General features: G+C 40.8%; 1 protein-coding gene across 1 annotated transcript in view; it reads left to right on the top strand.

The window, feature by feature from the left end:
* Positions 1-22177, top strand: part of LOC126485037 (lachesin-like) — an 897349-nt gene extending 875172 nt beyond the window's left edge. The window contains exon 10 of the mRNA XM_050108642.1: positions 16554-22177. Coding sequence (XP_049964599.1) covers positions 16554-16639 — 86 coding nt within the window. The 3' untranslated portion in view covers positions 16640-22177. The remainder of the gene's footprint in view (positions 1-16553) is intronic.
* Positions 22178-25893: the final 3716 nt, after the last annotated feature.

Here is a 25893-nt window from a genome sequence, read left to right as displayed (position 1 = left end):
GATTCAGCTGCCCATATTTATGGGTTTTATGCAACCTGCAGCGCCCTTAAGTACAACGAGCAAGATTTGTCCATTGCCTCTCTCCCTGCACGCAAACTATTAGGCCTACAGGAAAAATGAACGGCACCTTTTTGAAGCAATTTAACGTAGTTAAATTTGGTACTAGGATACGTTTTCGCTAACCGCAGTAGTTTTTGAATTATTCAAGAAGGAAGTACAAAAATGACCTTCAAACGCGTTTTTCTTGAAATAAGTCGAAAATCGGCCCAACAATGAAAACGTATCTCTGTACAAAATTTAATTACATTTCCTACAAAAAGATAGTATTAATTTTTTCTGTAGGACTAATAGTTTGCACACAGCAAGTGAGAGAATATCACAATCTCACAGACGGGTTTTGATGGCGTTGTGGATTGCATAAAATCCATAGGCAGGGTCAGCTGCATCACCATGTATGTATTTTCTTGAGGCTCTGAGAAAATCCAAGAAGCCCCATCTTGCAGTAACTGAAACCTTTTAGTTTTCGGGGAGGCCTGGCAATAATAACTCATTTTTGGTTAAAGTACTGTCAAAGGCAGTAATTTTGATTAAAATTTTGATTGGTTTTCCAATGATAACTCGTGTTCTATCCTTCTATTTTGCTTCTCCTTCCTGTTTTTTGATGAAGAGGAAGGTTCAGTGTCATTTTCACAAAGGACTCAACTCTGACTGGAACAATAAACTGGAATAGCAGCGAATTGCATTACGGTGAGCCCCAGTGCCCTTACAGGCTACACCATTCTGTGTGCAATTACATCTGGACATAGTGGGGGGAGGGGGTACTTCGTCTGTTGGCACCAATAAGAAACTAAACGGAATAACAGTTTTTTTCTCGACTCATGCAGATCTACAGTGGCCACAGTGCTTAAATTACTCTGAAAGAGAAAACGCTCGTAGCACAATTTCGACACTTACCTGTATTAGTATTTTTCACACTACACAGACGGTGAAGAATGACACCATCGCCATACTGTCAGAGGTGGCAGTATGGACTAAAACAAGAAAAAAGCCTATTGAACATATAGGTTCGAAAATCATCCTTAAGAGCTATGATCGCTTGTCCAGTAAATGTAATGTGTTTACGGTAACGAAGATGAGCTGGTAAACATAGCTCTTGGACCTACGCGTTTCATAGCCAATGTTGGCTAGAAAGGTTTTTCTGTTTTGGTCCATACTAAAACTTCTGAAAGTTTGTCGGTGGAGATATGGTTCACCTTGTGTATTAACGATCTGCCACCAAACATGACAGATTATCAAAAAGATTTTCTCTTTGCACTGAACATAAGTGTTACTGTGAAATACGTAGAATCTAAGTAAATAATTTAGCCAATAGGGTAGTCGGAAAAGTCGTCACGTGAATCTCAGAGGACAGAATAAACTGCAAACCGCAAACGCGGATCTCTTGGAAAAGCGAAATTTCACCTTTAAAAGGCGGTCGAACAGTTAGGGAAGTTGACAGTTTTAAATTTCTAAGATTAAGCGAAGAAGAACAGCTTTCTTGTAAGTATAATGTTCAAGATCACGCGCAGAAAATGAATGCTGCTATATTCACTGTAAAAATAATCACCATTGTCTGTGGCAGTGAAACGTGACAGTTTTCTTTTTTACTTCGCTTACTTTCACCCTACTGTATCCTATTTTGGGGAAACTCTGTGCACTCAGCAATGCCATTCTTAGTCTTGAGAAGGGCAGTTAGGCAGATACTTATAGTCAGTTCGCAAATGTCTTGTAGGCCGCTCTTCAGATGCTTCGGAATTCTATTTCCATCTTGTCTCCATCACAGGATTAGTTGTTGGCTGTACAGACACAATCTGAAGAAATTGCAACATTCAATCTGTGAATAACAGACGGAGAAAAGTTATTTGCACATGGGTAACATTTCGTTAAAAATTGTATAGAAAGGAATGCACCATTCGCCACATTTATTTTTCAAAAAGTTTCTAGAAAAACTGAAAGAAACTCAGTGATAAACCACCAGTATTCAAATCTACTCGCATGTCGAAAGGTTTCCTCGTGGCACACTACAGTTCCGTACAGGAATTCCTGCAGTAGTCTAGAACTTTGATCTGTGATACATTCTTACTTCGTACACACTCTCACCAGTTGTTACTGTTTTATTAATTCTAATCAGCGAACTGTGACTATGTATTGACACATTCCGTGCCTTAGTGGATAGGTCTCGCATGGCCCCGCGGAACCTTCCAAATACGTTGTTGTTGTGGCCTTTAGTCCTGAGAATGGTTTGATGCAGCTCGCCATGTTACTCTATCCTGTGCAAGCCTCTTCATCTCCCAGTACCTACTGCAGCCTACATCCTTCGGAATCTGCTTAGTGGATTCATCTCTTGGTCTCCCTCTACGATTTTTACCTCCACGCTGCACTCCAATACTAAGTTGGTGATGCCTCGTTCCATCAGAACATGTCCTACCAACCGATTCGTTCTTCTAGTCAAGTTGTGCCACAAACTCCTCTTCTCCCCAATTCACTTCAATCCCTCCTCCATTAGTGATGTGATCTACCCATATAATCTTCAGCATTCTTCTGTAACACCACATTTCGGGAGCTTCTATACTCTTCTTGTCTAAACTATTTATTGTCCATGTTTCACTTCCATACATGGCTACACTCCGTACAAATACTTTCAGAAACGACTTCCTGACACTTAAATCAATACTCGATGCTAACAAATTTCTATTCTTCAGAAACGCCTTCCTTGCCATTGCCAGTCTACATTTTATATCCACTCTACTTTGACCATAATCAGTTATTTTGCTCCCCAAATAGCAAAACTCCTTTGCTACTTTAAGTGTCTCATTCCCTAATCTAATTCCCTCAGCAACACCCGACTTAACTCGACTGCATTCCGTTATCCTCGTTTTGCTTTTGTTGATGTTCATCTTACATCCACCTTTCAAGACACTGTCCATTCCGTTCAACTGCTCTTCCAAGTCCTTTGCTGCCCCTGACAGAATTACAATGTCATCGCCTCTTATAACTGCCATCTGCTTTCTGTACAAATTGTAAATAGCCTTTCGCTACGTGAATTATACCCCTGCCACCTTCAGTATTTGAAAGACAGTATTCCAGTCGACATTATCAAAAGCTTTCTCTAAGTCTACAAATGCAAGAAACGTAGATTTGCCTTTCCTTAATCTTTCTTCTAAGATAAGTCGTAGGTTCAGTATTGCCTCTCGTGTTCCAACATTTCTGCGGAATCCAAACTGATCTTCCCCGAGGTCGACTTCTACCAGTTTTTCTATTCGTCTGTAAAGAATTCGCGTTAGTATTTTGCAGCTGTGACTTATTAAACTGATAGTTCGGTAATTTTCACATCTGTCAGCACCTGCTTCCTTTGGAATTGGAATTGTTATATTCTTCTTGAAGTCTGAGGGAATTTCGCCTGTCTCATACATCTTGCTCACCAGATGGTAGAGTTTTGTCAGGACTGGCTCTCCCAAGGCCGTCAGTAGTTCTAATGGAATGTTGTCTACTCCCGGGGCCTTGTTTCGACTTAGGTCTTTCAGTGCTCTGTCAAACTCCTATTTCATCTTCATCTACCTCCTCTTCCATTTCCGTAATATTGTTCTCAAGAACATCGCCCCTTTATAGACCCACTATATACTTCTTCCACATTTCTGCTTTCCCTTCTTTGCTTAGAACTGGGTTTCCATCTGAGCTCTTGATATTATTGCAAGCGGTTCTCTTGTCTCCAAAGGTCTCTTTAATTTTCTTGTAGGCAGTATCTATCTTACCCCTCATGTGATAAGCATCTACATAAGCATCTACATCCCTGCTTAGCCATTTTGCACTTCCTGACGATCTCATTTTTGAGACGTTTGTATTCCTTTTTGCCTGCTTCATTTGCTGCATTTTTGTATTTTCTCCTTTCATCAATTAAATTCATTATCTCTTCAGTTACCCAAGGATTTCCACTAGCCCTCGTCTTTTTACCTACTTGATCCTCTGCTGCCATCACTATTTCATTCCTCAAAGCCACCCATCGTTCTGCTACTGTATTTCTTTCCCACATTCCTGTCAATTGTTCCCTTATGCTCTCCCTGAAACTCTGAATAACCTCTGGTTCTTTCAGTTTATCCAGGTCCCATCTCCTTAAATTCCCACCTTTTTGCAGTTTCTTCACTTTTAATCTGCAATTCATAACCAATAGATTGTGGTCAGAGTCCACATTTGTCCCTGGAAATGACTTACAATTTAAAATCTGGTTCCTAAATCTCTGTCTTAGCATTATATAATCTATCTGAAACCTTTTAGTATTTCCAGGGTTCTTCCATGTATACAACGCCAAGTACATAGAAATTTTAAGAATGGATCTACGTATGTGTGTTGCACACCATCTCCTAAACCACTTGACCGATGTTCACCGAAATTGGTACACGTATCATTTACGGCTGCAAATATCCTATCAAACCGCGGTGGACGGTGGGTGTTGAGTGAAAAAGAAATGCAGCCCACGACGCGAGACTGACTATCCATATTTCAGTCGTCCCGTATTTGAGAATGAGAGCACCTAGTGATTCGCAATAAACTTTACAAATAATTTCAAATCGATACGAAACTGTTTCCCTCTGACAGCCAACACAAAATGATGACATGGAAAAAGTTTATCGCTTGCCATATTTTCGATCTTAGTGCGGTAAAATTGCGGCTTGTAACAAGGCATATTAATTTATTATGTCTTTACTATTAACTGTATTCGCGACAAATTTTGCAACTAGTATTTATATGTACAACTGAATGTACAAGAAAAATTGTATCATTGTACAAGACTTAGTTTAGGAGATATGACGTCACAAACTCTGAGATTGAGTAAAAAACCACGGAATCATGCAAGACGTTCAAATTTATTACTTGATTGCTAGTAACTTTGTTCGCAACACTTTTCGCAGGCATAATCCGCATCTGTAGGTGAATATACCTATCAAAAAAACTAATTTTACGACACATAGTTCAGTAGATATGACGTCATAAACTCTGAGATGCGTGAGAAAGTGACGCATCATGCATACTTTAATTTATTATTCCTTTACTATTATTTCTATTCACTATATATTTCGCAGACAGTAGCCATATATATAAGTGGATGTACCTGAAACATTAAGTCATTGTGAAACACACAGTTTAGAGGATACATTGTCGCAAATATTGAACTGCGTGAAAATGAAGTCGCAGGGTGAAATTCGCTAGACATACAGGCGAAATATGTGCACAGTACGCTTGACATATGTTAAAATGTTAAATATGTGTGAAATAAATTGTAGATGAGGGCAAAGCTACAGGCAGAAAGCCCATTCTAAACCCCTGGAACGATTTCAGTCTAATTTGGCACACACATTAGTTACAATTCGGAAAGAAATAACGCAGTAGTTAGATCCGACTACTTATTGGGGTGAGTGTGATAACGTGGAGAGAGAGGGTAGGATAAGGAGACTGACAGACATCAAGGGGGAACGAGGAGATAGGCACAGATAGAAGGAGGAGGAGATCGACAGAGGTAGGGTAGGTGCAAATGGACAGATTGATAAGAGGAGGAGATGGACAGAGAAAGGAAAGAGGAGGAATAGCGTAGAGATGGGGCAAGGAGGAGACAGGCAGAAAGATGATGAAGGACGAGATGAACAGATGGAAGGGGAGGGGAAAATGGACAGAGAAAGGAAAGAGGAGGAGATGGATTGAAAGAGGGGAGGGGAAGCAATGGACACGGAAAGGAAAGGGGAGGAGATGGACCCAGAAGGGAAAGGGGAGGAGATGAACAGAGAGAGAAGGAGCGGGGCAGGAAGGAGGGAATGGGTGGTGAGGAGGGGGTGGAGGAGGCCGAGAGATGGAGGATGGAAAAGGATAGAGAGAAGAGGAAGGAGGAAACTGACTAATAGATGACTGGAATAAATACATACTCGGGAATTGCCTGGTACTCAACTAGTAAATAAATAAATTTGCTATAGGGAAGTAAAGTATCTTCTTCTCCTTCTTTTCTTCCTAGGCAAAAACCTGTTTTCTTCAGTACCCCTCAGTCTACCCTCAGGTTGTTGCGCCATTTTTTTCTTTGACGGCCAGTATTTATCAGCTGGTAATTTCTTTCTTTCGATTTACACAACCTTCCATTCATTCATCCTGTCTATGTCTTTGTTCCAATTGTGTTTTTCTTTTGTATCCACTCATTAATGAAGTCCTCTTTACATCCTTAACTAATGGTTTCAATTCTCTCTCTATCTCTCAGCGTCCTCCCTGTAAATGTCTATAGAATTTTCATTTCCGATGTTTCCAAAAGTGTTTTTGTTTTTCATCCGGCCTTGTCTCAGCTGTGTGTGTCGTAAATGGTCTCATTATCGTTTTCCATATTCTTCGATTTACATCTTTTCCTATATGCTTGTTTTTCCAGATACTATCATTTAAACTCCCAGCCACTTTATTTGCTTTGCTACTCATTCTCTGACTTCCTTCCGGACATTTACAGTGTTGTACAGTTCAATACCAAGCTATTTAAATGTAATTACCTGTTGAATAATTTTTCCATATACTTCCCAGTTTGCATCTAATTGGTTCCATACATGTGATCATACATTTGGTATTTTGAATGGATAAGACCACATTTAGGTTTTTGGCTACAATGTTAAATATATGTAAATGTTTCTGCCGGTTATATTGTCTGTTTGCCACAAAAACTGCTTTGTCAGCATAACAAATAATTTTTATTTCTTCGCCTCCCAATCTCTAACCACTGCCATGCAATACCCTTGTTATCACTTCGTCCATGGCTATATTAAAAAGTAGCAAAGAGTCACTTTGTCTGGTGTCACAATTAACTGATATGCAGCTAGTTAACCTAGAACCAATTTTCGCCTGGACGCCGTTGTTGGAGCAAATGTCTTCAATTGCTTTTATTAAGTTGGAAGGAATTCCCCGATTGCAGAGCAAGTGCACCACATCTGTTGACTCAATCCTATCGCAAGACTTCTGTAAATCAATAAAACAAAGATAAGCTGGTCTTTTGTGTTTAGTGGACGTCTCTAAAACTTTTCTAAAAGTGAATAATGCTTTTCTAGCAGTAGTGGACACCAAAAGATCCTGACGAAGATCCCAGCAGAGGGGTCGAATCATCGAACATTTTAGACGAAACATGACGCCGCCTAATAACCCAGAAGATTAAACTTCAGTGACAACGGCCACGAAAACCTGCAGACAAACTGACCCTTGTTTCGTGGAAGCGGAGCGGTGTCCTCTAACTTCACCACTGTGTCTCTCACTTCTCTCTTGCCTCCTAATTGTGATAATTTTTTAATCTTCTGCCACTGAATGTCACCTAATATTATTCATCAGTATGTTGCCGTTCTGCATTACGAAAATCTCATCTTAGGTTTATTTATTCTCCATCAGTAAATTCCACTCGTCCCATATAAAAATTTTTCCAGTTTCTTCCAACATTCAACCCTAAAGATTATAGGCCTTGAAACACTGATATTGCATGCGTTAATGTGATATTTCATTTGTGTTCTAATAACGTGCTCAAATATTAACTTTTAATACCCTGTTACTCCCACAAATGAAAGAAGAGCGCCAATAAACTGAAAGTGTAACATAGATTTTTTTTTTTTACAATAATTCATCTTTCTCGATTTACTATCTTTATATCGTTGTTAATGTCTCTACCTATCATAGATATTGTTGTATCTGTAATTATTCTCAAGATTTCAAACAGCTTATCCTACATTACAATACTGGAAGAACCTTTACGTCCACAAATTCCGTGAAACTGCAGTAATTTTTATATAATTTTTCGTGCAATTATTAAACTTAATATAAGAGTGATTATGAGGTTACATTATTTTTTTCTCTGAAGGCAAATCAGATCTTCAATTCTCCTTTTTATTGATCCTAATGCACACAATATACAGTAATGAAATATAAGCGTAATAGAGTCCATCATGTGATGGCACAGCTGTGTCGTTAGCATGTAAAGCAAAGCACTCCATTTCGCCCGTTCAATTTCCCATAATACTCTGTCAAAAGTGACATGTTTCAGGCATCACGTCAATTCGGAAGCACATTCACCGTAACAGCTGCACGTACGTAATGTGATCGACACAGCTGGTTTCTGTACCTCCAGGCACTGTCAAATAAAACATCAATCATAGGATAATATTCATAGCCGGCCGAAGTGGCCGTGCGGTTAAAGGCGCTGCAGTCTGGAACCGCAAGACCGCTACGGTCGCAGGTTCGAATCCTGCCTTGGGCATGGATGTTTGTGATGTCCTTAGGTTGGTTAGGTTTAACTAGTTCTAAGTTCTAGGGGACTAATGACCTCAGCAGTTGAGTCTCATAGTGTTCAGAGCCATTTGAACCATTTTTTTGATAATATTCGTAAAACAACCAGTCATATCTCCAGTGTGGTCAAACACGGAGTTAAACTAATATCTCATCATCTTTGCTATATATGCGAACATTTTATGTTAGGTTTTACCATGACTGTTACTGATATCGATTTGAACAACGAATTTAATATTACCAGTCACTGTTTTATTTCACAACCCGTTCCGGAAGTTTAAACCTCCAGTGGTCAGTAGCTCCTTTCCCTGTTGTAATACGTAGCATATAACTGTCACACCCCATAAACAAAGATGGTCTCTAGAAACTAGTGAGTACAAATAGCAGCTAGAAATGCTGTTTCTGTTTTACTATATGTTCTTTGCACGTACTAGTTTCTAGAGACCATCTTTATTTACAAAATTTGACGGATTATATGCGATGTATTACGACAGAGAAAGGAGCCTTTAACTGTAACTACTGGAGGTGTTTTATTTTATTTACTTTAGTTTTTATACTTCTACGTTTACGTTTACGTCCAGTCTTCTATACTAGACAGTGCCACAGGTTACACCAGTTGTAACACAACACTATGCCACACTAATACAAGTAAATCCACGTGATGGCGGAGGTTTAAACTTTTGAAAAAGGTTATGGCAATAAATAGTGACTGGTAACGGTGAACTTGCTGCTTCATTCGACTATCTTTATTAGTAGTTTTTCGAAATGTTTACGCTGAAACGGCCAGGTACCCGCACCACAACACTTTAAGAGATACGTGCAATGGGACCCGCAAGAACACGTGTTTCGCCTTTTAAATCTACCTGTGCCTCACCATCCACAACCGTACTCTGCAAACCACTGTGAAATGAGTGAAAAAGGATGTTTAGTACTGTACCATATGTTTGTGTTTCTTTCCGTTTCAATTGGTTGCGGAGCGTGCAAAAGATGACTGCTTATATGTCACTGTGCGCCTACTGGTTAGCCTGACCTTACCTTCGTGGTCTTTGTGAGAGAGATACGTACTTCGCTGAACAATATCTCTATATTCTTCGCTGAATACTAGTTCTTGAAACGAGATTTCACTGGATGGTTGGTGTCTGCCTCCAACCGTCTCACAATTCAAGTTTTTTCAGCAGTTCTGTGTCGCTCTCCCGTAAGTCAAACAAATTTATTTATTTCTTGCATATTTAGCCTTACCATTAGAGCATTTAGGCCCTTTCTTACATCGGTCCCTAGAAGAACATACACAGAAAATATTACATAACTAACAGTAGTATTCATTTGCAGGATTAATAAAAAGTAATTAGCAACAACTACAATAATAAAAATAATAAAATGATGATGGTGACGATGATGATGATGACGATAAAATAATGGAAGAATTAAGATTGTAATAGTTATTACTTACAAAAGAAACTCAATCACAATAATTTGCATTATTAACAAAAGTAATAATTTCCAATAATAACATTAGTAACAATAACAATACTAATAAAATAATGGAGTCACTAACAATGATTTTAATTTTAACACACTTCAAGCCTTGTTTACTATTAGAAGAAGTGGAATGGGTAATGAAACACGTTGGGACTGAAATAAAAGTTACAATGGCTTCTAGCGAAGAAGAGACTTTCAATGAAGTTTCTAAGCAAGGAGAGAGAAAAGCGGTAGGGGAGAGAGGTTTGGTGATAGTGAGTTGCAAGAAGAGATAGCTATTGTTATAGAAGATGGGCCATTAGCTGTCTTTTGAAGTTTGGAAGTGTTTTTATTTCTCTAATATTTTGAGTTAGGTTGTTCCGAAGTAGGGTTCCTGATACAGGAAATGATTTAGAGAACATGACAGAGTTGTGTAGTGGTACAGAGAGGATTCCACTTTGTTGGGAACGAGTATTTATGCTGTGTTGTTCAGATAGTAATGTAAGGGTTGAAGATAAATAGGGAAGAGTGCGACGATTAAGAAGATGATACGATACACACAGAGTATGATCATCTCTATCGGCAAGTAGCCATGATAAATTTTGATAGGATTGGTACGGTCGAAATAGCGTACATCACAAATGAATCGCAGGCAAGCATTCATCGCCAGTTCCAGCCGACGTAAGCTCTCATACGAAAGTCCTTGGAGGACAGGATACCCATAATCAAGGATGGGGAGTATTCGTGACTCTACAAGTGTCTTTTTATATTCGAGTGGAAGTATTTTTTTTTTATATTTCGGTAGTGAATGAAGTGATACTTACACCACCTTACAGAATGCAGTTCTGTGTTCAGTCCAGCCTAGGTGATGGGCCAGAATTTTTCCTAAAAATCTTTGTAGCAGAAGAAATGGTAATTTTTGTGCTGTGTAGGATTAAGAGTGGAAGAGATTGTCTGAACTGTGGAGTAGTAAGCATTTTGTGAGCGTGCAGTGCCAACTGATAGTCATATCAGTTGTAGGTCTCAGATATTGAATGTCTCTCATGACATTATTTGGAAGCCGGCTCTGACTGCAATGTTACGACCGCTGTGCTGGCTTTGCGAAGATTCTTGACAATTATCGTGGTGCCTGAAACATGTCTGACTTGACTGGCTCCTCAAAGATCATTAAACAGCTAAAGTGAAACCATTTTATTTTTATACAACAGTCAAAATGATCCATTAGATTTCAAGCGAGTAGCCGCAGAAATTCCTGTTCTTCGACTGATTTGTTGGCCATATACTTTTCGGGCATCTTTCGAGTAAGCAGACGGACTGGAACACTGTCAGCCGTTACTTCAAACACGACACCCTGGTCACTGCGTTTGAGGGCACAGATACGCAGAGACCTGAAAAGGTGTCCCACGGGAAAGAGATTTGTCTGAAGTACAAGTGCCGTTAGACTCTCGATCTCCGCTGAGACGTCGATGCGTCAGTCTCCGGCACTGTAGCGATGTCATTGCTAGGTGATCGAAGAGAGCCCTGCTTCGTTTAGACAAGGACTAATTTCTGTATTAATTCAGTTCTTCACTAACCGATTTCCTGCTCCTTCCTTGACCACCGAGTCGCGGAATTATGAAGTCAAAGCTCGAATTTCGACGTTTTGATGCAACTTGAAGAGACTGCAGCTTCAGTCTACTTGGAAGATGACCGAAAGCTATCTAGCCGGAATACCAGTTAAATAATGGGATTTCTTGTGACTCAGCGAGTCAGAAAAGTATTGGAACAGGTAATACGGCGCAAGAGGCGCTGAAGTGCATAAAAGAAACCGGTACACCTGCATAATATCATGTAAGGCCCGCGCTAGCACGCAGAAGTGCCACAACACGACGTGGCATGGACTCGACTAATGTCTGAAGTAGTACTGGAGGGAACTGACACCATGAATCCTGCAGGGCTCTCCATAAAACCGTAAGAGTACGAATGGGTGGAGATCTCTTCTGAACAGCATGTTGCAAAGCATCCCAGATATGCTCAATAATGTTCGTGTCTGAGGAGCTCGGTGGCCAGTGGAAGTCTTTAAACTCAGAGGAGTGTTCCTGGAGCCACTCTGTAGCACTTCTCGACGTGTGGGGTGTCGCATTGTCCTGCTGGAAATGGCCAAAGTCCGTCGGAATGTACAGTGGACATAAATGGATGCAGGTGATCAGACAGGAGATTATGTGCGTGGTACCTGTCAGAGTCGTATATAAACGTATAAGGGGTCTCATATCCCTCCAACCAGACACGCCCCACACCATTATTGAGCCTCCACCAGGCTGAACAGTCCCCTGCTGACACGAAGCGAACATGGATTCGTGAGGTTGTCTCCATACCGCTACACGTCCATCCACTCGATACAATTTGACACGAGACTCGTCCTACCAGGCAACATGTTTTCAGTTATAAACAGTCTAATGTGTCGGAAGTTCCATGCGGCTTTACGCGGATGATTCTGTAGTATACAGAGAAGTTTTATCATTAGAAAATTGCAGCGAAAAGCAGGAAGATCTGCAGCGGATAGGCACTTGTTGCAGGGAGTGGCAACTGACACTTAACATATACAAATGTAATGTATTGCGAAGACATAGATAGAAGGATCCTTTATTGTAAGATTATATGATAGCGGAACAAACACTGGTAGCAGTTACTTCTGTAAAATATCTGGGAGTATGGGTACGGAACAATTTGAAGTGGAATGATCATAAAAAATTAATTGTTGGTAAGGCGAGTGCCAGGTTGAGATTAATTGGGAGAGTCCTTAGAAAATGTAGTCCATCAACAAAGGAGGTGGCTTACAAAACACTCGTCCGACCCATACTTGAGTACTGCTCATCAGTGTGGGAGGGTTGACAGAGGTTGACAGAGAAGATAGAGAAGATCCAAAGAAGAGTGGCGCGTTTCGTCACAGGGTTATTTGGTAAGCGTGATAGCGTTACGGAGATGTTTAGCAAACTCAAGTGGCAGACTCTGCAAGAGAGGCGCTCTGCATCGCGGTGTAGCTTGCTGTCCAGGTTTTGAAAGGGTTGGTTCCCCCTACTTATACCTCCCGAGGAGATCACGAATTTAAAATTAGATAGATTCGAGAACACACGGAGGCTTTCCGGCAGTCGTTCTTCCCGCGAACCATACGCGACTGGTACCGGTAAGGGAGGTAATGACAGTGGCACGTTAAGTGCCCTCCGCCACACACCGTTGGGTGGCTTGCGGAGTATAAATGTAGATGTAGATGTAGATGCCGACGGTCCCAGGTTAGGCGTAAAGCTTTGTGTTGTGCAGTCATCAAGGGTACACATGTGGGCCTTCGGCTACGAGGGCCCATATCGATGATGTCTCATTGAACGGTTCACACGCTGACACTTGTTGATGGTCCAGCATTGAAATCTGCAACAATGTGAGGAAGGGTTGCACTTTTGTCACGTTCAACGATTCTCTTGAGTCGTCGCTGGTCTTGTTATTGCAGTTTTTCGTCCGCATTGACGTCGGAGATTTGATGTTTTACCGGATTCCTGATATTCACGGTACAAATGGTTCAAATGGCTCTAAGCACTATGGGATTTAACATCTGAGGTCATCAGTCCCCTAGACTTAGAACTACTTAAACCTAACTAACCTAAGGACATCGCACACAGCCACGCCCGAGGCGGGATTTGAACCTGCGATCGTAGCAGCAGCGCGGTTCCGGACTGAAGCGCCTAGAACCGCTTGGTCACAGCGGCCGGATATTCACGGTACACCCGCGTAATGTTCGTAAGGGGAAAATCCCCACTTCATCCCTACCTCAGACATGCCGTATCACGTCGCTCGTGCACCGGCTATAACAGCACGTTCAAACTCAAATATTGATAAGCAGTAGTAACCAATCTAACAATTGCGCCAGACACTTGTTGTCTTACACAGGCGTTGCCGACCGCAGCGCCGTATTCTGCCTGTTTACATATCTCGGTATTATACCAGTTTCTTCGGCGCTTCAGTGTACAAAGATGCACAAATGCCAGACAGATCGCCTGCCGGAGTGACCGAGCGGTTCTAGGCGCTACAGTCTGGAACTGCGCGACCGCTACGGTCGCAAGTTCGAATCCTGCCTTGGGCATGGATGTGTGTGATGTCCTTAGGTTAGTTAGGTTTAAGAAGTTCTAAGTTTTAGGGGACTAATGACCTCAGAAGTTAAGTCCCATAGTGCTCAGAGCCATTTGAACCATTTTTTGACCTTTCCTATCCGTTATTGATGCTGTCAATTGCTCAAGAAGGAGTACATTATTCAGCAACAAAAATCTTTGATCATTTTCCCAACAACATGAGGTGTCTGTCAGGTAGCTGATCAAGTTTTAAATCCAGCTGAAAATCATTCCTTTTGGACAACTCCTTCTATTCCATGGACGAGTTTCTATTTCAGAACTAGTAAAAAAAAGGTACCTCAAAATGAAGTTGCATTTGTAGAACTAAAAAATTTCAGTAATATAATAGCACTATTCATGTGTGTATATACAGGGTGTTACAAAAAGGTACGGCCATACTTTCAGGAAACATTTCTCACACACAAAGAAAGAAAATATGTTACGTGAAAATGTGTCCGGAAACGCTTACTTTCCATGTTAGAGCTCATTTTATTACTTCTCTTCAAATCACAATAATCATGGAATGGAAACACACAGCAACAGAACGTACAAGCGTGACTTCAAACACTTTGTTGCAGGAAATGTTCAAAATGTCCTCCGTTAGCGAGGATACATGTATCCACCCTCCATCACATGGAATCCCTGATGCGCTGATGCAGCCTTGGAGAATGGCGTATTGTATCACAGCCGTCCACAATAAGAGCACGAACAGTCTCTACATTAGGTACCGGGGTTGCGTAGACAAGAGCTTTCAAATGCCCCCATAAATGAAAGTCAAGAGGGTTGAGGTCAGGAGAGCGTGGAGGCCATGAAATTGGTCCGCCTCTAGCAATCCATCGGTCACCGAATCTGTTGTTCAGAAGCGTACGAACACTTGGACTGAAATGTGTAGGAGCTCCATCGTGCATGAACCACATGTTGTGTCGTACTTGTAGAGGCACATGCTCTAGCAGCATAGGTAGAGTATCCCGTATGAAATCATGATAACGTGCTCCATTGAGCGTAGGTGGAAGAACATGGGGCCCAGTCAAGACATCACCAACAATGCCTGCCCAAACGTTCACAGAAAATCCGTGTTGATGACGTAATTGCACAATTGCGTACGGATTCTCGTCAGCCCACACATATTGATTGTGAAAATTTACAATTTGATCACGTTGGAATGAAGCCTCATCCGTCAAAAGAACATTTGCACTGAAATGAGGATTGACACATTGTTGGATGAACCATTCGCAGAAGTGTACCCGTGGAGGCCAATCAGCTGCTGATAGTGCCTGCACACGCTGTACATGGTACGGAAACGACTGGTTCTCCCGTAGCACTCTCCATACAGTGACGTGGTCAACGTTACCTTGTACAGCAGCAACTTCTCTGACGCTGACATTAGGGTTATCGTCAACTGCACGAAGAATTTCCTCGTCGATTGCAGGTGTCCTCGTCGTTCTAGGTCTTCCCCAGTCGCGAGTCATAGGCTGGAATGTTCCGTGCTCCCTAAGACGCCGATCAATTGCTTCGAACGTCTTTCTGTCGGGACACCTTCGTTCTGGAAATCTGTCTCAATACAAACGTACCGCGCCACGGCTATTGCCCTGTGCTAATCCATACATCGAATGGTCATCTGCCAACTCCGCATTTGTAAACATTGCACTGACTGCAAAACCACGTTCGTGATGAACAATAACCTGTTGATGCTACGTACTGATGTGCTTGATGCTAGTACTGTAGAGCAATGAGTCGCATATCAACACAAGCACCGAAGTCAACATTACCTTCCTTCAATTGGGCCAACTGGCAGTGAACCGAGAAGTACGGTACATACTGACCAAACTAAAATGAGCTCTAACATGGAAATTAAGCGTTTCCGGACACAAGTCCACATACCATCTTTTCTTTGTTTGTGTGTGAGGAATGTTTCCTGAACGTTTGGCCGTACCTTTTTGTAACACCCTGTATATCTTGTAAGTGGACTTGTTCCACATCATATCTATAAAATTATCGGGAAAATGATCTGCGGAACATCGGAAAGTGGGCCTTCGGCTACGAGAGCCCATATCGATGATGTTTCATTGAATGGTTCGCACGGTGACACTCATTGATGTCCCAGCATTGAAATCTGCAGCGGTTTAAGGAAGGGTAGAATTTCTGTCACGTTGAACCATTCTCTTCAGTCATTGTTGGTCCTGTCATTGCAGGAACTTTTCGTCCGCAACGATGTCGGAGATATGATGTTTTACCAGATTCCTCATATTCACGGTACACTCGCGAAATGTTCGTACGGGAAAATCCCCACTTCATCGCTACCTCAGACATGCTGTATCCCGTCACTCGTGCACCGACTATAACAGCACGTTCAAACAAAGTACTGATAACCTGCCATTATAGTAGCAGTAACCGATCTAACAACTGCGCCAGACACTTGTTGTCTTATACAGGCGTTGCCGACCGCAGCGCCGTATTCTGCCTGTTTACATATCTCTGCATTTGAATAAGCGTGCCTATACCAGTTTCTTAGGGGCTTCAGTGTATAAATATGCACAAATGCCAACTTCTAGCTCCACCAGTGCTGTAATGTTTCACGTGTACTGCATAATTTCCTTAAGAGCGCGCCATGTGACGTCATGCCCGCTTTTCTGTTCCCAGCTGGTAGCAGCGCGGCGAACGGTGCCGTGTTGCTGGTGGTGGCAACGGCGGCCGCTTCCGTCGCAGCGTTCGCCCTGCACAGATAAGGAAGACCAGCCTCAGAACAGCACCCCCACTGGTGGATTTTGCAGTTAACAGTAACGGACAGCGTGAAAACTACACGAGAACTGGGAACCACGACAGCAGCAACAAGACTGATCGAGCTTCTCCGAGAGTAGCGCCGGAATCATCAACTCAGGACTAAACTCTCTCACACCAGCCACCCCCAACCCCAATCCCCACAACCCCGTGACGTTAGCAGTGGTGACGCATGTCCTACAGTGACGACGTACGCAGGATGCAGAAGACCGCGTGACGAAGCTGGATATCAACCCGGCTGTGTCTCCTGGAACTTGTGCCCTGTGTTGCTCATTGCCCAGACGTTTGGACCCTACGTAGCTGTGTTTGTGTGCCCCGTATTGCTCCTCTGCTTTGTAGGATTCCGCGTGTGCGCGGCTGAGAGTAATGCCAAAATTCGTTCCCTGTCCTTTCGGCTACACAGATGCTTCCTTGCCGGCACTCCGGACCCTATCTCCCTGCCATTTAAAACGAACTTTGGCTGCTACAGTGACTGTATCTTCTGGAACTATTATGACTAGGCGTACAGTCTACGCTCATTTAGTGGCGCTTCAGTTACTAGAAAGATTTCATGTCACACAAACTATCCACTACCTACCAAAACCTACTGGAGTTACGATGGTTATATTTTATGGTGGAAGAAACACATAATGACTTACACTACTGGCAAGTAATCTCATTGCAAATATCCAACGTCTACGAAAAAATTCCCAGCTGTGAAGGTTGAATAAAGAGCAATCTGTTTTCCTGACAAGATTTACAAGGCAGTGCTTGAAACAACTATCAATGTATGTATGTTAATTGGTAAACTGGCATCACATTTGGCAGTGTTAGTGACTGGTTGGAAGTCATTACTGAACGACTATAATACTGCTTTTTGGAGACGCTGCAGTATGATAGCTATAGATAAATCATTATCAGCAATTAAGTATAATATTTACGCAATTTTAGCGTCTTTTAAATGTTTCCAACGAGTGGCCTACCTTAATGAATCAAATTGTTGTCTCAATAGTTGTAACGATGTCTGCTACGCTTGTTCCCGTTTCAGTATGATAAGTTTCCTAAATGCTTTAATAAAAGCCGTCTTTTCTGATGACTTTAGGACATTACGCGTTGATGTAGCAATTCCCATAATACCGTCATTGTAGTAGTCGTGAATTGTTGGTTCCGTACCTCAGTTGTCGTGTGTGCTACACCTTATTTTACTACAGTGTTAATCACTTTCTTTGTGTAAGCAATTCCTCGCTGCCAGAATTGGTGGCTAACGGCCTCAGGCTGCTGCAGGGTAACATTTCGAAACTAAAATAAATTTGCCAGAGGGAAGAATTTGCCAATTAAGTTATGAGCGCTGGACTCTACAGTCTAATACTGTGCCTGCCGGATGTCGAATTAACGAAAGTTTGTTGCACAGTGAGGATCTCTGACGAACATAGCCAACTCACTCTCGCTGGTGGCAATCTCTCGTTACCTCGTTATCTTTGCTACCTTCTATCACGCCACGGGAAACATACTTCGGAAAACAGAAAGAAACGCTGCACCAGTGATACCTCGATCACATTTTAATAAAAGCGTATACATGATTACTTTACATCACTTTAGTTGTGCTTGTAGTACACAGGAATACAAAAGCGGTTCGTCCTCTTAGATCAAATACACCCACATGACCACAAGATCAGCGCCTGTATCATCACTTCTGTATCATTGCCTCTGAAAATCATTCTTTTCCCGTTAAGCAATTATGTAGGTTCGCAAACAGACGCGTAAGTCCGATGTCCACTATACCACATGGCCTACTCGTAGAAAGTCTTTCCCACGTAAAACTTACGTAAGGGCATGACGAAGATGGAAGGTAACACGTTGCGCTGTTCAGTTTTTTCACTCGTCACCTGCAGATGATCTTCTACAAATGTCATTTCGTATATTTCAGAACTGGAAATAGCCACTTATATTTCTCATTATGCATATCTCTGTCACAGATATGAACGACAGATGTGTAACTTTATGAAAGTGAGAAAAAATGTGATCATTCTAAATGGATGTAGAAACCAAAAGAGGCGTGGGTGGAGTGGTGGGGAGGGTATATGGGGGAGGTAGGAGGGAAACTACAATGTCGCGAGGCATAAGAATTAACGGCAAAACATGATACCGTTCAAGAAAACAACACAGGCAATCCTGTACTAGTAAAATCTGACGACTCTGTCTATGTTACATTAGTAGAGACATAAAACATGACAATTCCCCCAGTCGCATCTGTGTTTAAAGATTTCGATAGCATATTTTGACCTAATTAATTTTATGAGATGCACTGACATATATCTGGCGTTGATAATGGGATGTGATTTAATGATTGCAGAAATTAAAAATTTTTTGGTCGTAATAGTTCCAAATAATTGCTCAAAATGCTGAATTCTGTGTGAGATTCATTATATGGGACGTCAAAGACACTGAATATTACTTGTTAGTAACAATAGCAATGATATTAAATTAATGCAAGACAGTATGTAGGTACGCACATGTTAAACAGTTTTTATTTTTACTGCTTATAGAAACCGCTTTAATGCAAAGTTGGTTGTCAACAAGTTTTGTGTATGATTCGTATCGTTTAAGTAAGGACCTACGTCCAAAATGTGGCAGATGTCCTTAAAGCAGGGCAGTTGACAGTTAAAGGGATGAAAGATCCCTGTTAACCAATTGCTGCTTAGGCCTCGTCGTATAACCAATAGGAATAGATAGAAATTAATCCTTCGATCCGTCTACCTGCGAAACAAGCACAATGATAATTCTTTACAAGTATTTTAAATTAATAAAACAAACTACACTGTTTCTTTTTAACCAAACCTGATGTAAAGAATAGTACGTTTCAGATATCATTTCGAAATCTTCATCACATTATTCATATTCTTTGAAAGAACCCGTAGAGGGATTTCTTCTTATTTTTTCTTCTTCTTCTTTATCTTCGTCATCTTCTCCTTTTTCTTCTTTTTCTTTAGTATACCCGTCTTATGAGAGGTTTCAATTGAAGTCTCTCCACTGCGTCCTGTTTTGAGTATCTTCCTACATCTGTCTGTATGTTCTTCCTTCTCTGATGTCATCCATCCTTCCAGATCTTTTCCTACCTCTTCCTCTAATTCTTTGTTGGAAATAGTTCCCAGGCGGTATGCTTCCCAGCTAAAGTATTTTGTTCTTTATGATAACTTCCATCAAGCTTCTTCCTCACCTTATTTTCTTCATTAGATTCTCGTTTTTAACTCTGTCACCCCGTAGATCCTCGTCCTTAACTCTGACAGTCCACTTTGCCTCAACCATTCTTTCCCATAACCACAATTCTAAACTTAATAGATATATTTCTTGTTTCTTCTTAGCTTTCCATGATTAACTGCTGTATAACCCTACACCCCAGACACAACATTTAGCAATCTTTTCCTCGGCTCCATTGGAATTCTCCCGGATGGTAATAACGGCTTCACCTTCACAGATGCTTATCTCCCATTAGTATACTCTTCCTTATCTTATTTCTTCTGTACGGCTTCCATTCCATGTCATTCAACTTCTCGCGTACAGAAAGGACTTTACTTGCTCTGTCTTTTTTTTTTTTTTTTTTTAGGAATATGTTAACTGGAGTTTCCTTCTTGCTTATTCTCATCACTTTTGTCGTTGCTGTACTTAAATTCATTGCATACTTCTTGCCTCTTCCTGTTATACTCTTCAACATCTTCTGTAGCTCCTTTTCTGATTACGCTAGCGCTGCTTGGTCATCGGGGTATTTTATAGTCTGTCCTTACTCCTCCATTTACAATGCGTCTTGCAATCTCTATGGTCCTACCTATCAGTTGTTTTCCATAGATGTTGAAGAGATTCGCTGACAGTGGGCATCCTTGCTTACACCATTTTCAGCGCTCATCTCTTAGGCCTCCACATTCTCAGTTCTAACTGTCCCTTTTTGCTTTGTATACATTTCATTTATTAACTCTCTGTCTTCCCAGGCTATACCAAAATTATTATTGGCATCATTATTTGATAAATAATGAATATTGAATGTGTATTAAAGTACCAAACAGTCATACTGTTATATAGTAAAAATAAAGTGTCCACAGCTGCGGTTAGTATTCTGGACCCGAGAAAAACTGAAGGAAACTCCTTTCTGGACAACGCTTCCGCAAAATGTAATCTAAATCATTTACTGCTCGAAATATTGGTCCTCTGCATATATTTTTGTAGATGATTTCATGAGTTATTTTTAAAAGGAGAGGTGAGTGGCACGTAGCCGGTAAAGGGCTTCTGACCAGTGCAAGTAGAGTGCAGCCGTGGCACTTCTAGAGGGGGGGGGGGGGGGGTGAGCCCATCGCCCTGCTGCCTTGACCCCTCTCCCACCCCTAGAAAAAAAAAACCCGATGCACATCTGACAGCAGGCCGAACCGAATGGACATGAGGGAGTCCTGGAGGCACTAAGGAATTCAAGTTGAGGACGAGCTCTAACTAGATCTACCAGAATACGAATTTAGTTGTATCTACAAACTAACATGATTTACTTGTATTTGTTGCTGTTAAGTCTATACAACAAACAGTTCTGGAAACAGTACATATAGTGCTAAGGTAAATAGGCATCTACAGCAACAACACCAAGAAACTCGTGATAAACGGGCAACATACTCCACTGTCCGGTATAGTTCTGCTATAAAATTATAACAGTGCTGTTCAGGAAGAGATTAAATGAAGTTATAATGTTTGTATGTGCTTGTGTGTGTGTGTGTGTGTGTGTGTGTGTGTGTGTGAACAAAGAGGTTTAGATAATCGTGCCAAAGACTTTTCTCCCAAATGTGTCGGCTCACTGCACAAACGTCGATGCCCTGCTATGTTGTAAAGTTATGCTTATACAGCTCACAATGTAGGTAAATAATTCAGTTTCACTGAAGAAAAATTACACTGAATGTGCTCCTCGTATACTAAAGCGTCTTAAGCCTAATATTATGTAACAAAACTGTATAGTGTTATTGATGGCAGATACTAAAACGACTCACTGTATGTATTTTCTGATAAACAGAGCCAGAAACAGTGGACAACTGAATGTCAAAGACTGTGAAGTTGACCTTTATAAGATGTATTTTTCGTGATGTTTGCTGAGCCACAAAATTTTTCGCGCAGGCTGTGTGCGTGTAGTGCATCTGTGCGTGTGCGTGTGTGTGTGTGTGTGTGCGTGTGTGTGTATATGTGTGTGTGTGTGTGTGTGTGTTTGCGTGTGTTTTCAGACACACAGTTGAAGAGAGCGATTGTGACTGCTGTATTGTTCTCTGGTTAACACCTCTAACCCCAACGCAGTTACTTTACTATAACAAAAATATATTAATATATTAACAGGGAAATGGAAGATAACGTTGCTTAACCGTTGTTCAGGTCAACAAAAAAGTAATAACCAGATATATTATATATGTATGTCGACTATTTATAATGTTACGTTATAAATGTATCCAAAAAATTGTGAAAAATAAAACAATGACTAGAGCTTACAGGAAAACAAATGTTCTATGTTATGTTTTTAGTACTATGCTGTTCATTGTTGCATTCGTTGATATGCGGTAGACGATGTGTATTTGTCCCACTTTTACATTTAAAGGGTATCATTCTTATGAAAGTGTTTCACACACTCTTCTTTAAGAAAAAAGAATCACCAGTGATAAAATACAAAACAATATTGACACGACTATGCACTGAATATTTTCCTTCAGAGTCATAGTAAATTAATGCTCTGTAACACAAGAGAATAGATCTGCTGATTTTATCAAGGAAACGATGCCACATAAACATTCAAAATCTAGGTGCTCGTACCAGAAGGAGGTGGAAAGCTTGCACTGAGCAGGAAATATACAGGTAAGTATGAATCAATGTGATTCACGGTTCCCAAAACGAGCAGCATCGAATGTTCATGCTTCATCAAAGAAACACAACAAGAATTTCAGCAACATAACTTACGACCCTGATGTGAGAATCACCGATAACGTACATTTATCACACTATGTACCTGTTATTTAATATGGAAAGTTGTAAATTAAAACGTAGCATTACAATAAACATCAGAACTAAACATTTCCGTAAGTGCATGAAACATACCGTTGTGTTGCACACTGTTAGATCCTTCATGGGCTGAAGCACTGACTATCGTGATGCATATGGTTTCCATTTCATGTGTTTCTCTTCGTACATAGCCTATCACTTTATTTAGTAGCGTTTGTTGTTGTGATCTTCGGTCCGAAGATTGGTTTGATGCAACTCTTCACCCTATCCTATCTTTTGCAAGCGTCTACACCTCCGAGTGACTGCTGCAACTTATATCCTTTTGAATTTGCTTGCTGAAGTCATCTCCTGGTCTTGACTACAGTTTTCATCCTCCAAACTTCCGTCAAATACTGAACTGGTAATTACTTCATGTCTCAGAATGAGTCCTATCAACCGATCCATTTTTCTAGTCAGGTTGTACCACACATTTCTTTTCTCCACAGTTCTGTTCAGTACCTCCCCATTAGTTACGTGATCTATCCATCTGAGCTTCAGCATTCTTCTGAAGTACTGCATTTCGAAAGCTTCTATTCTCTTCTTTTCTGAACTCTTTAGCGTCCACGTTTCATGTCCGTACAAGGATACACTCCAAAAAAATACCATCAGAAAATAATTCCGAACACTTATATCTATATTTTATGTAAGCGAATTTCTCTTCTTCAGAAAAGCTTTTCTTGACATTGCCAGTCCACATTTCACATCTTCTCTACTTCGGCTCTCATTAGTTACTTAACTGCTCAAATAGCAAAAAATCATTTACTATTTTTAGTGTCTCGCTATCTGACCTAGTTCCCTCAGCATCACCTGATTTAATTCCAATACATTCCATTGGAGTCGATTTGCTTTTGCTAATGTTCATCTTATATCCTCCTTTCCAGGTACTGTCCGTTTTGTCAACTGTTATTCCAAGTACTTCGCTGTCTCTGACAGAATTAGAATGTCATCGGGAAACCTTAACGTTTTTGTTTCTTCTCCTTGAACTTTAATCACTTCTCCATGTTTTTCTTTGGTTTCCTTTATTTATTTATTTAATTAACCTGTTTTGAGAAGAATCATCAGGCCCTCTCTTATATCAGAAAAGGGCTTCACACATGCAGCACCCTTTTCTACGTCGTAGTTACCTAACAAAAAAAAAAAAAAAAAAAATAATATGTTAAATGCTATTAAAATAATTTGAGAATCTGTAGTCACAATACTGACTACGAAATAATAAATCTGATAGTGGAAGTACTAATATTACTGCTACTCCCGACACATGTGGTGATGATGGTAATAATAATTACAATAATGACAGTAATAATGATAATAACAACAATAATGATAGTGGAAGAGACAAAATGGTTTATAGGTGTACAAAATAGATGTTTTCCGATATTGTAAGCCTAGAGAAAGGAAATTTAAGGAGAGTATACCAGCTAAGAATAATGGAAAATGAGGAATACCTGGTTCTGAAGAAGAATGTAAAAGGTAATGAGTGTCTACAGGGACGTTGGTAATCATCATTGTTGTTTTAGTAGATATATTATTAACTGTATCCTGAAACTGGACATGTTATTGAGTTGTCTAATATAGCGTAGAATATTATTCCCGACTAATGTTCCTTCTTCCATTAAGAAGGACTTCGAAAAAGTGGCTGAACATTGTAGTGGGACAGAAAGAATTTTCCTCTGAGAAGAACGGGTATTCCTGCTATGTTGTTCAGACAAGAGCACTGAGATCGAGGAGAGGTATGGGGTACAGTGTACGTTGATAACACAGAAGACAAGACGGAAAGTGTGAAAATCTCTGCACTTGTTGGCAGGCAGCCAGGGTAGCTGCACATATGATGGTGAACCATACTAAAAGCGTAGAACATCACAGATATAACGAACACAAACATTCATAACCAGTTCTACGCGCCAACGACTTTTCCTGAGAAAAGATAACATCGCTGTTATCAATGAATATAAGTGTTTGTACAACATCCTCTTTACAGTGCATGAGGGAAGAGCTTTTCATATATTGGTAAGCAATGGAGATACGCTGATCCCTTCTTGCACGTTGCAGTTACGTGCTCAGTCCAACTTAGATTTTCATTTGCTGCTTCTCCGGTATTCTTTGCTGAAAGAGAGGAGTTGATGTTCGTCACATTTAAGGTTAAAGATGGTAGGTATTCCCGATAATTCGGACTAATAAGTTTTAATCCTATATCTTGCGCCCATTTTGGTAGTGCACACAAGTCAGTAGCGAGATTCTCGACAGCTATCTTCAGATTTTTTGGTTTTGCACTTACATACGAGTGAAGTTCATCAGTGTCCTGTGGTATTTGCAGTAGGAAGGAAGCGATGACACATTATTGACACACAATGAAAAGATTATGGGTACCTAATGCCGAGATGCGTGATACTACTTGCTTCCATTGTGTCTTTGTGTTGCCTGTCATCACGCATTGCTTGCGAAACGACAGGCATAAGAGACGTAGTTGTACTGCACTTAGGGAGAAATTTAGGCTGCTAAGTTCGGCAAGTAAAACGTCCACGTCGACAGTGTCAAAGACTTTGTTGAAGTCTAAGAAGCATGTGATAGTCGTCTGTTGTGCATCCGTGGCAAGCTACGTGTCATCTGTTATTTTCATTAAAACAGAACCTATGCTGCGACGTTTGTGGGAACATGATTGGTATTCGTCTAGTTGGTTATTAGGGGTTGGGTAGCTTGTTAGTAGATCGCGGACTATATTTTCTGAGCCCTTGGATAGTGCAGTAAGACTGATAATATGTCGATAATCAGAGTGTGCTGTGCCAAAGTTCTTCTTAGATAGTGGCTTAACTAGTCCTTCTTTTCAGGCCTCAGATGAAACACTTGTCGTTGAGGTGTGGTTGGAAATATTGTTATAGTGGGAAGTAGTAGGCCAATAAACTCCATCACCTGCACTGTGATGGCAACGTGCACAGTAGATGCTGATCTGACATGAACTCTTTTTTTCTTTTTATTTACGGTATTGCAAGTAACATGCATTAGATAGAGTTTTTGTGGCTAAAGTCGTTTGCCCTCACGAAATGATTAGTGAATTTTTGTTTCGTCTGTGGTATGTAAAGTATGTAGGGTATGTAAAGTAGCGGTTCGGTACTTCGGCTGGTGTAAATGGTATCAGGTGTAGCTTTCACTTTGCTTATACCATGACCATATAGGTTCT

The sequence above is a fragment of the Schistocerca serialis genome, chromosome 6, assembly GCF_023864345.2.
Source record: "Schistocerca serialis cubense isolate TAMUIC-IGC-003099 chromosome 6, iqSchSeri2.2, whole genome shotgun sequence".
Taxonomy (NCBI): Eukaryota; Metazoa; Arthropoda; class Insecta; order Orthoptera; family Acrididae; genus Schistocerca; species Schistocerca serialis.
This window is presented reverse-complemented; position numbering and strand designations above follow the sequence as displayed.